General features: G+C 40.8%; 1 protein-coding gene across 3 annotated transcripts; it reads left to right on the forward strand.

Annotated features, from left to right (window-relative positions):
- The first annotated feature begins 18 nt into the window (after positions 1-18).
- On the forward strand, positions 19-12,869 carry si:dkey-94l16.4. Of its 3 annotated transcripts, XR_015503687.1 has the most exons (8): positions 19-198; positions 1,531-3,560; positions 4,614-4,707; positions 6,752-6,801; positions 6,928-6,982; positions 8,164-9,473; positions 9,818-10,969; positions 11,968-12,869. XR_015503687.1 is itself a non-coding variant. In XM_087275553.1 (6 exons), the coding sequence occupies exons 2-5, from the start codon at positions 1,536-1,538 to the stop codon at positions 6,955-6,957; spliced, it is 2,199 nt and encodes a 732-aa protein (XP_087131679.1). In that variant the 5' UTR covers positions 19-198; positions 1,531-1,535; the 3' UTR covers positions 6,958-6,982; positions 8,164-12,869. The 3 variants fall into 3 exon arrangements, 1 of the variants encoding a protein (XP_087131679.1); XR_015503686.1 differs by having other exon boundaries at positions 8,164-10,969; XM_087275553.1 differs by having other exon boundaries at positions 8,164-12,869.
- Positions 12,870-13,255: the final 386 nt, after the last annotated feature.

The following is a 13,255-nucleotide window of genomic DNA, read 5'->3' on the forward strand; positions in this document are numbered from 1 at the left end:
AACAACAAATCCCAGAATGCACTGCTCCAGTCGGGCTCTGACAGCAAGCAGCAGCTCCGGTGGTTCCAGCGCTCGTTAAAGCATGAGGATCCTCTCGGGTTTCGAACTTCGTTCTCCCGGTATCCGCTATGGTTCCGCTCGCTAACAGAGTTCCGTTCGGCGCAATGGAGCGACTCTGAACCTGAACGCGTCGGCCCGGTGAGTCTCTTTGTTCGGCTGGATCGCGGCCTGTTCACCGCTGAAACTCGCCTGCTTCAGTTCCTGACCACACGCGTTTATTAGCCGCTTTACCGACTCTTTTTTTTCTGTTATTATGGAGAGACTGTATATTAGCCAGCATGCTAATATCATGCTATGCTAACGTTAGCATAATAACAGAAACTCCGACACTTAAATAAAAAAACTGAATCCGAATTGAATTCGGTTTGTGATGTTTATCTGAAGTGATCCAGTTTACTTCTAATTAAATATTAGACAACATCACTCAGGTTCAGCTCACTGTAAAGATGAAATGTTGGTATTTTTGGATCGTGATTGTTTGAGAGCTCACAATATATCCGTTTATTTGCTTCTGAATCCGTTAAAACGCTCCAGTGTGAACGCGGACAGCAGGTTTACGGTCTCATGGTGATTAAGCACAAACGGGAATTATTTAGTGTCCAAACAATAACCTAAAGTGCTGTAAGTGTCTGGGTTAATGTTATTCTGGATCAATAATGCTATAGTATGCAGAGACAGTATGCTAGTTGTTTAATAATGTGATGCATTTCTACAGTAAGTAATTATACTGACAATTACTTGTATAATTTTTAATATTTACTAATATTTTGCTTTACTAGCCAGTATGAACATCTTAATTGTGTCGCATGTATGTAAATGTAATAATAATATTAATTAGATTATTAAAATTTATTTGGAGAAATAAAGAAAGTAGTAAAGTGGAATGAAACAGAAGTAGTTTTTTTCATATTGCGATGCAGTTCCTAGAGAAACGATATTAAATGAGAGAACAGTGGGTGTGGCTTGTTTTTTCTGCTGCGAGCTGATTGGATGAAGTAGGCATGTCATTCAGTAGGATGGGGAAAAGGGTATGTGGAGTTAATACAGCCTAACAGACTCCTCCTCCTCCCCATTCCTGTTTGTTGACATAACGGACTGACAGCTGGAGGGGTGTGACTAAGTATGTTAGCCCCGCCCACTACCTCAGACAGACCTAATCTGAGAATTTGACTGGAAACAGGCAGGAAGTGCTTTCTCAGATTTCAATTAAAGTCACAATGGCAAACTATTTTATTTTTCTCAATGACATGCACAGATTAATTCAGCACAAAACTAGCGACGTGAGCTAACAAAATCACTATGGCTAGTTTTGATATTATGCGCACTTTAAGTGCTTTCAGATCTCCATTTGGATAGTATTGGGTCAAAGGCGAAAGAAGGACAAGTATAGAATAATGAAAGTGTCAGTGGTGATGTGTTGTTTTAGCTGTGCATTATAAGTGAAAGTAACGCCCGTGTTTCTGCTCTCAGCTGATATGGAGGAGGCTCCCAGCAGCTCGGACGCTCTCCAGCCTCAGGATCTGTCCTCCGCCTGCAGTCTGCCTGACATTGAGTGTTTATTAAAAGCCAATCCCATCGACACTCTGCGTGTGGTCCCGACGCCAGCCTGGATCCTCGGTCCCGGGACCAGCAATGGGATTCTGCTTCCAGAGAGCGACTCCGAGCCGACGGTTCCCGCAGGTCAGATCCAGCCGGATGAAGCGTTCTCCAACACCACTGTCACGCTGTCCTACGTCAGCCGCTCGCACCTCTTTTCAGAGCATTCCCCGGTGTACGGCGTTCCTTCAGCGTTTCTCCGAGCGTACGATGCAGGGAAGCTGGCAGCGGATGCTGGGGATGTGGACTGTGTCCAGCAGGTCTCCGTACCACTCGGATTAACAACCTGCGAACAGTTGGGATTCCTGACGCCAGAGCAGGTCGTGGAAAACATGGCAGCGCTGTGCTACCTTCAGCAGCCAGATGTGGAAAACCTTGCATTGGAAACGCTCAAGTCTTTACAAGCGAATCCAGGCGAGTGCAGATTTCCCATCAGCGTGGACGAACTCCAGAACGGAGCTGCGAATGGGCTCTGGAGTGTGAATCCATTCCAAGGAGGATTTCCAGAGGAAAACGGCGGCGATGTTGAAGGAGTGCATCCGAACGTTAATCCAGAGCTTGTGCTTTTGATCTCCAGATCTGAGGAGCCGCTCATCCTACCCAATGAAGCCACGAGCTTCGCTTTATCGTTAAACCCAGAGTTTGTAAGTCCGTTAGATTCTGCGTTACCTTCCGAAGAGCAAACGCAAGATGATTGTGCAGAAAATGCAACTCCCCCTAGTGGACTAATGAATGATGCAATGCAAAAAGAAGCGATCGAAGTCATGAACTCATCATCATGTGTCAAACTAACCAAGCAAACCGAGAACGACGCATCAGATGCGTTCAAAACAAGTGATGACTTGGTCATCAAAACTAAGAAGATTCCAGAGAGGAAGACGCTGCCGCCGAGAGCTGGACGAGGCATGAGGCTCGAAGCCATCGTTCAAAACATGCAACTCTTCAGATGCAAATCAACTCGTGTGGTAAAACCTCGAGGATCAAACAAACCATCGAGGGTAAAAACACACAACAGTGTGTTGGCTGAAAAGACAGAAGTGCAGCATGTACACACCGAGCCAACAGAAGTCAGACGCTCGAGCAGACGCAAAGCCACGATATCTACCTCAACTCCTGTAAAGACGTTTTTAAAATGCACAAAGAATGAGTCGACGAACAGAAACTGTAGTTCGTTAACAAGCAACCAAGGGAATCAAGCAGCGCACAAACATAACGTTTCAATAAAGAAATCCGTCAAACGCAAAAATAAGAAATGCAAAAGCACACCCTTCTTCTCTGCGCAGGAACCTGAAATAAATCTCAAATGTCTCAAGCTGAAGAAGAAGGAGGTGCGGGATGATTCGTTTGCGCCGTATGTTCGCGTGCAGTTTTCGAATTGTACGATTGTCAACTATCCCAATGAGAAACGAGGGAAGAGTAAGACGTCTGCAGGTTTTTTGTCCGGGATAACGCCCGCGACTCCTGGATTTCAACATGGACGGGTTAGCATGGACGGCGAACATCAGGATTTGTTGGTTTGTTGTCTCTGCGGGAGCTCATCTAATGCGATGGATCTCGGAGATCTGCATGGGCCGTATTATGCGGAAGGCTTCAAACCAGCCTCCAAAGTTGCTTCTAATCATCAAGAGGACGAGAATAGTGACTCAGACTCGTCTTTTAGAGGAAAAACCGCTGCTGAGGGAAACTGGACAGACTCTCTGGATTGGAGATGGAGCGGAGTTGGCGAGCCAGCCAGGAGAGTCAGGACAGACTCCCCTATTGATTGGTACAGTCCGCCGATGGTTCCTCTGCACGAAACAGAGCACTGGTTTCATGAGGACTGCGCCATTTGGTCTGCAGGGGTGTTTCTGGTTCGGGGAAAACTGTATGGGCTGGAAAATGCTGTCAAGTTGGCAAAAGTGTCGGTAAGATGTTTTTTTAAAACCCTCATGATTAAGGACAAACTCGGTCCTGGAGGGCCGGTGTCCTGCATGTTTTATTTCCAACCCCAATTAAACACACCTGACCAGCTAATCAAGCTCCTTCTAGGTATACTAGAAACTTCTGAGGAGGTGTGTTGAAAGAAGTTGGAGCTGAACTATGAAGGACACCGGCCCTCCAGGACCAAGTTTGGACACCCCTGATTAAAGATGTGGTGAATCACTCAAGGGCGTCACGGTGGCTCAGTGGTTAGCACTGTGGCCGCAAAGCAAGAAGATCGCTGGTTCGAACCTCAGCTGGATCAGTAGGTGTTTCTGTGTGGAGTTTGCATGTTCTCCCTGTGTTGGCGTGGGTTTCCTCCGGGTGCTCCGGTTTCCCCCACAGTCCAAACACATGCGCTATAGGGGAACTGATCAACTAAATTGACCATAGTGTATGAGTGTGTATGGGTGTTTCCCAGTGCTGGGTTGCAGCTGGAAGAGCATCTGCTGTGCGAAACATATGCTGGAACAGTTGGTGGTTCATTCCGCTGTGGTGACCCCTGATTAATAAAGGGACTAAACCGAAAAGAAAATTAATTAATGAATGAACAACCACACCGGTCCTGAAGGGCCGGTGTCCTGGAGAGTTTAGCTCCGACCCTAATTAATCACACCTGAACCAGCTGATCAAGCCCTTGCCAGGTATACTAGAAACTTCCAGGGAAGTGTTTTGAAGCAAGTTGGAGCTAAACTCAGCTGGACACCGGCCCTCCAGGACCGAGTTTGACCACCCTGAACCACATAGACATTTCTCAGTACACACATACACACACACACACACACACATAAAAATGAGACTGAAATCAAGGCCAGTGCACTTCATTGGTTTTAGTGATGTACTGATTCCTTCATGATTTAATTTGATGTGATGAGTTATCCAATACACCTTTGCATTTACACAGGTAAAATAGATCAATCAAATGTAGCGATGTATGGACAGGCAGCGGTTAACATGAAGCACAGGGCTGTAATCATGCTTGAACATGTCTTGTGCAGGTTTGTTCCACTTGTCAGAGAACGGGAGCGACGCTGGGCTGTGTTTATAAAGGCTGTCTGAACAAATACCACTACACCTGTGCAGTACAGTCAGGTGAGACGCGCACTATCCCACACACACACACACACACACACACACACACACACACACACACACACACATACATACAGTTGAAGTCCGAACTATTAGCCCAAACTAACCCTAACCAAGTATATTTCCCCCCCAATTCTGCTTAATGCTAAGATATTTTTCAACATTTCTGCACGTAATAGCTTTAATAACTCGTCTCTAATAACTGATTTCTTTTCTCTTCCCCATGATGACAGCACATAACATTAGACTAGATATTTGACTAATATTCAGCTTATAATGGCATGTAAAGTCTTCACGAGGGTAATGAGGGTAAAGTTAGGGTAATTAGGCAAGTCATTGTATAACAGTGGTTTGTTCTGGAGACAATCCAACACTAATATTGCTGAAGGGGTGAATAATATTGAGCTTAACATGAGTTTAAATCTATTAAGAACTGCTTTTATTCTAGCCCAAATAAATCTAATAAGAAAAAGATGAAAAAATATTGTAGGAAATACTGTGAACAATTCTTTGCTTATTTTGATTAAAATGCCTTGATTATGTTGAATTCTACTGTATGTATATATACACACACACACACACACACACACACACACACACAAATCAGGCATGATGTGTTTGCCCAATCAGACAAGCTCAAACTTGAACACACACACACACACAGACAGCAAATGAAAGCAGAGCTCTGCCTGTGCATGACAGTAATGATGTAAACTATAACATCCTGCTGAAAACACAAGTTCAGTGTGAGGAGACTGAAGAGCAGCTTCTGTCACTGATGGAGCAACAAACATCTCCTTTCATATCTTTTATTTATTCCTTTAAAGATTTCACATCATGTGAGGCTCTCAGGGTCAAACTGTGATGCTTTAACAGAGTCAGCAAATGAAATAGTGAGGTTTGTTTTAAAGTTGTTTGAGTTTTATATATTTATATTTATTTATTAATTGTATTTGTTTTATTAAAAAAATCAAATACTCAAATTTTAGGGTTGAAAGTTGTAAATAATGGAAAATATATGATTAAATCCGCTTGTTAAGTCATGATGTATGCAATACTGTTTCCAATTAAAGCTGCTACTCATTTGAAATGAGAAAATTTTCATTTATGACAACCATTCAGTCACACATTAAAGTGAATTAATTTGAAACCATGGTGTACACCAATATTAGGAATCACTTTCTGTCCATCTGATATTAGTCATAGATATAAATATATGGCAATCATGATTTTCGAAAGTATTACAGCGCTTTGTAAATGTTTATTATTATTTGTTGAGTCTCCCCATACAGTGTGATAGAGACCCTCACACTTAAACAGATGCATTTTAAAGTGAAAATGCAAATTTAGAAGTTGATGAATAATTTTTGATGGAAATTGCAGTTCCAGCTTAATAGTTTTGCATTGATACATTATTTAATATATATTTTCTGTGCCTAGTACTCAGTTTGATTATAATTGTCAATTTTGAATAGATTACCATTATTGAAAAAAATAATTACCATTATTATTTTTATTTATTTTTTAATTTATTTATTTATTTTTTGTTGTTTGTTTGCTCGTTTGTTTGTTGTTTGCTTTTAGTTTTTATTATAAATATATATATCCTTTTATTTTGTATAATTTGTAAATGCAACAAGGTTATTGTTGTAAAATGTTTGTAAAATGTTGTATTTCAATGTGTACAAACTAAAAATGAAAAATAGAAATATTATGGAAAAAAAAAAGAAACTGCAAATTTAAAAAAAACATTAACAATATTTGTGTTTCTAGTTGTTTTGTGTGTGTGTGTGTGTGTGTGTGTGTGTGTGTGTGTGTGTGTGTGTGTGTGTGTGTGTGTGTGTGTGTGTGTGCGTGTGTGTGTGTGTGTGTTTGTGTGTGTGTGTGTGTGTGTGTGTGTGTGTGTGTGTGTGTGTGTGTGTGTGTGTGTGTGTGTGTGTTTGTGTTTGTGTTTGTGTGTGTGTGTGTGTTTGTGTGTGTGTGTGTGTGTGTGTGTGTGTGTATGTGTGTTATTTGCTGATGTTTGTTTTGTTTTTGTTTATAGGCTGTGTATTAAATGAGGATAATTACTCAATGAAATGCAGAAAGCACAAGGTGGGTGTTTGAGAAATGCCTGTACATTAATGACATTAATTGAACCGCTTTATTTAACTATATAAATATATATATATTTTTGCATCTTTTATAATCATGAGAAATCTTGTTTTTGTGATGTATTAGAACTCCTCATATCATCAGATCAACAGGTGACAGCAGACAGAGAGCAGCACGGCAGGTCAGACATCTTCAACATCTCAAAGAAATAAATATAATCACTAATCATAAACAAATAAACACTGCATTTACTGGAGAACAGGTTTGCACTCGCTCAGTTCCATTTTTAAATGTCAAAACACATGCAAACCTTTCAGAAATGCATTCATCTCTCTATAATAAAAGTGAAAGCCACAATATATCTTCAATTTGCTTTATTCTCGACTTCTATTATCGTTATATTCGATAACTAAATATGTTTCTAGATTTAATTGTTTTGTGCTGACAGTATCATATTTTACAGGATTTTCATATATATATAATGTGACGCACATATTTTCATTCATTCATTTTCTTGTCGGCTTAGTCGCTTTATTAATCCGGGGTCGCCACAGCGGAATGAACCGCCAACTTATCCAGCAAGTTTTTACGCAGCGGATGCCCTTCCAGCTGCAACCCATCTCTGGGAAACATCCACACACACTCATACACTACGGACAATTTAGCCTACCCAATTCACCTGTACCACATGTGTTTGGACTGTGGGGGAAACCGGAGCACCCAGAGGAAACCCACGCGAACGCAGGGAGAACATGCAAACTCCACACAGAAACGCCAACTGAGCCCTCTGCGACCCACTGCGACGCCTACGCACATATTTATATTTATTAATTTAGCAGATGTGTTTATAGTGACTTACAAATGTGGGTAATAGAAGAAGAACTCTATATGCACAGTATGCAGACGCAGTGAGGTCTTCGTTAGTTTAATGTTGTGTAATGAGTCTTTGTTTATTTTTTTTAACACCGCAACTGTGACATTCACTCAGGTGTGGCTCATTTTCTGAGAAATACTGAATGCTGTACACGTTATGATGTACAGTATTTGTTGTTTTATTGACACAAACACTTTGCCTTGAGAATCAAATCCAATGAATGTAGTTAAGCAGATAACACGCTTAATTTTGGATGCTGTTAAGCCTAATAATATTTTAAATGGTTCAATTCACTCTGCATTTGAAAAGCCTTAGGGCTTAGATTGACCGTCTGTAGAAATATACACACATGTTTCAGAAGAAGTGCTCTAATTTCCATTTATTACAAGTCTAATTTCCTCCAAATTCATTGTTTTTGAAGAGTTCTGTCTTGTTTGATTACTCTCTCTCCATATCTGAACTGATTCTGGAGCTTTTCTGTGTTTCAGATGCTGAGAGCGTGTTCAGACTTCAGTGATTCACTCTGGAGCTTCACATTCGGAAAGCCTTAAAGACCTCACTGCTGCAGGAGATTCACACTGTATCCGAAATCGCCCACTATACCCTCGTTCACTATTCCCTACACTGTCAAAAACATCTCTTCATCAGCAGTTTCAGTGTTTGTTTGTGTTGCTGAACTGCATTATGGGATGTTGATCTCTGCTCTGTCCTCTTCTGATGCTGAATATTCTGCTCTACAGTTTAACCAAGTGACTTTTATTGACATTTTAGTGATTTGAAATAATATAAGAAGAAATATCTAGAGGAGTGTGTAGAATAGCGGAACATGTGCTGCAGTTTATTACAAGGTGTTTATAGTGTAAAACACAACACCAACCCAGACAGAACAGCACTCTGCACTGTTAAAAATGGTCATAAAAGTCACTTTTCAAGGGTAAAAGTTCAGAAGAAAGATCAGGATCCCATACTGCAATTCAAAAGCGGAAATAAACTGGGGGGAAAAAAATGAATCCGAAAATACAGAAATGAGGATGATCAGATGAGGGTTATATTTTAATCATCCCACTCAGATCATGTTATTGAACACTCAGTCTATTAGTAATGAAACAAAGATGTCAGATTTCTGTCATGATATACATCGTCACTTTAATTAAATCACTTATTTTTAACTACACACCAATAGGATTGTGCTTTAGACGCCACCTAGTGGTCAGATGTGGAAACTCAGTCAGCTCTCGCAGTGCATTATGCAACATAGGCTCGTTCTAAGGATTGTACCCTTATATACATTTCTGCAGATCACGAGTTATGTAGCCAGAAGTACATATGGCTGCTTTTTTCCTTCAAAACGAACATTACGCACCACTTACCTTCACATGGACAGCTTTTCCGTTGTTACCAGTTTCTCCAGTGGTGCAGAGCTGACAGCCAGGACGAGGTTTGAGTCTGCTGAAGATCCGTTCCAGAAAGGAAAAAAGTCCAAAAACAAAATAAACAAGTAACAAGGGAGGTCAGTCGGGGCTTTAGGTAACACTATCGGTTGGGTTTAGGGAAGGAGGGCGGAGTCAGTCGACAGTGGGGTCCAGTGGATTTATGTGAGAACAGCAGGCGTGAATGCCACTCGCAAGAGAAATTTGAGATTTGAAAAAGCGTGCAAAAACGTAGCTCCTGGGATGTATTATGCGCTCTCCTGAAATGTATACAGGGGGACATGTTCAGAATAAGCCTAGGGTGAAATTATGGGTGTTTTTTTTTTTCTAGCTGCCAAGTGCACTAGGGTTGTACAATCATTATTGCAGTGCATTGTGGGATTGTTTAAGTGCTCTTCAGATCATCCACTATCATTACAAACACCACTAGAAATGGCTGCTTCCTCAAATAGTGCACTATTAAGGGTGTAAGGGGTGATTTCAGATATCTGTTCATCTGAAAACTGGAGATGTGGGAACATTTGAGATCTAAAAGAAAGCGTACACAGCGGCCTTTGGTGAATTTGCAAAAACAAACACTGCAAAAAAAGTATCTCCTGGATAGTATTTGGCGCTCTCCAGAAATGTGTACAGGGGTACATATTCAGAATGAGCCTGGGTTGGCATTATGGGTGTTGTCAAGTGCACTAGGGTTGTACAATCATTATTGCAGTGCATTGTGGGATTGATTAAGTGCTCTTCAGATCATCCACTATCATTTCAAACACCACTAGAAATGGCTGCTTCCTCAAATAGTGCACTATTAAGGGTGTAAGGTGCGATTTCAGATATCTGTGCATCTGAAAACTGGAGATGTGGGAACATTTGAGATCTAAAAGAAAGCGTACACAGCGGCCTCTGGTGAATTTGCAGAAACAAACACTGCAGAAAACGTATCTCCTGGATAGTATTTGGCGCTCTCCAGAAATGTGTACAGGGGTACATATTCAGAGTCAGTCTGGGTTGGCAATATAGGTGTTTGCTAGCTGTCGAGTGCACATGGGTTGAACACTTATTATTGCAGTGCATTGTGGGATTGATTGAGTGCACTTCAGATCATCCACTCATTTCGAACACCACTAGAAAGGACTGTTCCCTCAAATAGTGCACTATTAAGGGTATAAGGGGTGATTACAGATATGTGTCCATCTGAAAACTGGAGATGAAGTAAACAAATGCTCGATATCTGACAGGCGTGCTGCTCTGGGTTCATTTGACTATTGTATAATGTGTGTTTTTGTCTGTTTGTGTGTCATATTTGTGTGTTTAGGGCACAAGTGTGTTCACGTTTTAATTCCTAACTCTTTATATGTCTTCATTTATGAAGAATTGACATTTCGTTCACCAAATTTAGATTACTTTGCAATAAGATTTGATTAGTTAATGTATTTACTAATAATTGGTCCTCCAGGTTGGGGGTTTAACGTTTGGCTGATGACCCACCTCGTGATCATTAGATGTTATGAAACACCAGTATGGTGCAGCTTAATATCAACTTTAATACAAAAAAACAGCCCTGGGAGTAAGTATTGACTAATAATGAACAATAGCAGTACAGCATTTATTAATGAGTGCTCATTCGTTAACATGAACTATTAATGAAGGACTTTATTAGCATTATCTAATGTAAAAAAATAAGAATATATATTGAATTGTTCATGTTAATAAATACATTAACTAATATAAAACTTTATTTTAAAGTGAGACCCGAATTAAATATTGTGCTTGCCTGAATATAAATCCCTTCATAATCATAAATAATATTTATTTAGTTTTTATTTTTTGCAAAAATACACTTATGAAAGGTAAGCATGACAGGACATGGGTGGCACGGTGGCCTCACAGCAAGAAGGTCACTAGTTCAAGTCCCAGCTGGGTCAGTTGGTGTTTCTGTGTGGAGTTTGCATGTTTGGTTTCCCCCACAGTCCAAACACATGCGCTATAGGGGAACTGATCAACTACATTGGCTGTAGTGAACGAGTGTGTATGAGTGTTTCCCAGTACTGGGTTGCAGCTGGAAGGGCATCCTCTGTGTAAAACATGCTAGATGAGTGGCGGTTCATTCCACTGTGGCGATCCCTGATTAATAAAGGGACTAAGCCTTTTTAGGACATTTAAAAAAACGCTGGGTTGTTTTAACCCAATGTTGAGTTAAATATTGACTCTTAAAAAGTGTCAGTTCAGTTCAGATTTATAAATGACTCCAGCAGTTGGGTTTGTTGACCCAAAATTAGATTAAAACAACCCAGAAATGAACACTTGGACTTAGATAAACCCAATCATTGTGCTATTATAATTCAATTGAATGCAGTTTGTCCATAATTGACCCAAAGCTGGATTAAATCAACCTGGTGTTGGGTCAAAATGAGCAAACCCAATCATTGGAGGTTTTTTTTTTTTTTTTTTCAAATGAATTATAATGTCACTTAATTAATTTGAAAAAATACCCAATAAATGGGTTTGTCCATATTTGACCCAACACCAGGTTGATTTAATCCAGCTTTGAAGAAATCGATTGAAAAAATGACCCATTTTGTCCATAATTGACCCAAAACTGGATTAAAACAGCCTGGCGATGGGTCAGAAATAGACAAACCCAATCACAGCATGAAGATCACTGGTTCAAATCTCGGCTGGGTCAGTTGGTGTTTCTGTGTGGAGTTTGCATGTTCTCCCCATGTTGGCGTGGGTTTCCTCCGGGTGCTCCGGTTTCCCCCACAGTCCAAACACATGCGCTATAGGGGAACTGATCAACTAAACTGGCCACAGTTAATGAGTGTCTGATCCAGCCGGGACTCGAACCAGTGACCTTCTTGCTGTGAGGCCACAGTGCTAACCACTGAGCCATGATGCCGCCCTATTTTCTGTTTAAAATATATATATATATTTCTATTTTATTTAAATAACAAAAATAAGCATAAATCATATTCATTCCAGCTCAGCGTCTCTTGTAATTGCGCACATTGATGAACACTGATGGATGCATTTGTCAATTCCATTAATTGTGAAAGCTGAGTGATAAACATGTAGTGAAGTGTTGAATATGATCACTGACTCACACACATGTCTGACATCACAGCAGGCTGATTTCTCATCACTTCTATGCACTTAAAGATGATCTCCTCCACTGAATGATATCTGTAGACGTGGTTCAGTCTTAATGGAGACGATAAGCTTGTGTTAGGAATGGCATATCATGCTGACGCCGTCAGAAGTGACCTGGACTTTAAACTCAATAGTTCTGATGCGCAGATATTAATCCATAATGCTTTAGTTTAGAGTTTATTTAACTGCCTTGCTCAGACAAATCACTGTTGGCGAATTCCTGCTGTACATGTGCAGAAAAGCAGCGTCAGCGTGTACACATTATTTATATCTTGTATTTTTGTCCAAAGTTATTGATTTTTTTGCAATCTGTGCCAAGGATTGAGTGTGATTTGGGCAGCTTTGGTTTGATTTGTGTTGCTCATCTCTGTGTTTGGGTTTCCAGATCTGTGGGAATGTCAGCCGTGGCTTTGCTTTTCTCTAACTTGACTGAAGTTGTGGCTTTGTTTTTTTACTTTACACCAGATGTACCAAAGTTTGCGTTGTTATTTTGTGTCTCTCTTCAGATCTGACTCTCAGGGTTGAGCTGGTTTTGTGTTCTTCGCACTCTTACACCCCGAAATGTATCCTGACCTGACTGAACGCAGCGTAATAAACAGGCGTCTTTTATTTTGCCTAAAGTGCTGTCAGCCTCATTTGTGTTTGCTTTGTGTAGGCGACACGGTGGCTCAGTGGTTAGCACTGTGGCCTTACAGCAAGAAGGTCGCTGGTTTGAGTCTCGGCTGGGTCAGTTGGTGTTTCTGTGTGGAGTTTGCATGTTCTCCCCGTGTTGGTGTGGGTTTCCTCCGGGTGCTCCGGTTTCCCCCACAGTCCAAACACATGCGCTATAGGAGAACTGATCAACTACACTGGTGTCGTGTTCGGTTCCTTTTCTTTCAATCAGCAATCGAGTCAGTGGGTCTTGATTTCAAAAGTTGGATTTATTGCCAGACAATAAAAACGAGAGGCTAACAGACAAACAAATGTCTCTCCATGAACCTCTGCCTCTCTGTGTCCCTGTCTTGCT

This window comes from Danio rerio, chromosome 12 (genome assembly GCF_052040795.2).
Source record: "Danio rerio strain M-AB ecotype USA chromosome 12, GRCz13ab, whole genome shotgun sequence".
Classification (NCBI taxonomy): domain Eukaryota; kingdom Metazoa; phylum Chordata; class Actinopteri; order Cypriniformes; family Danionidae; genus Danio; species Danio rerio.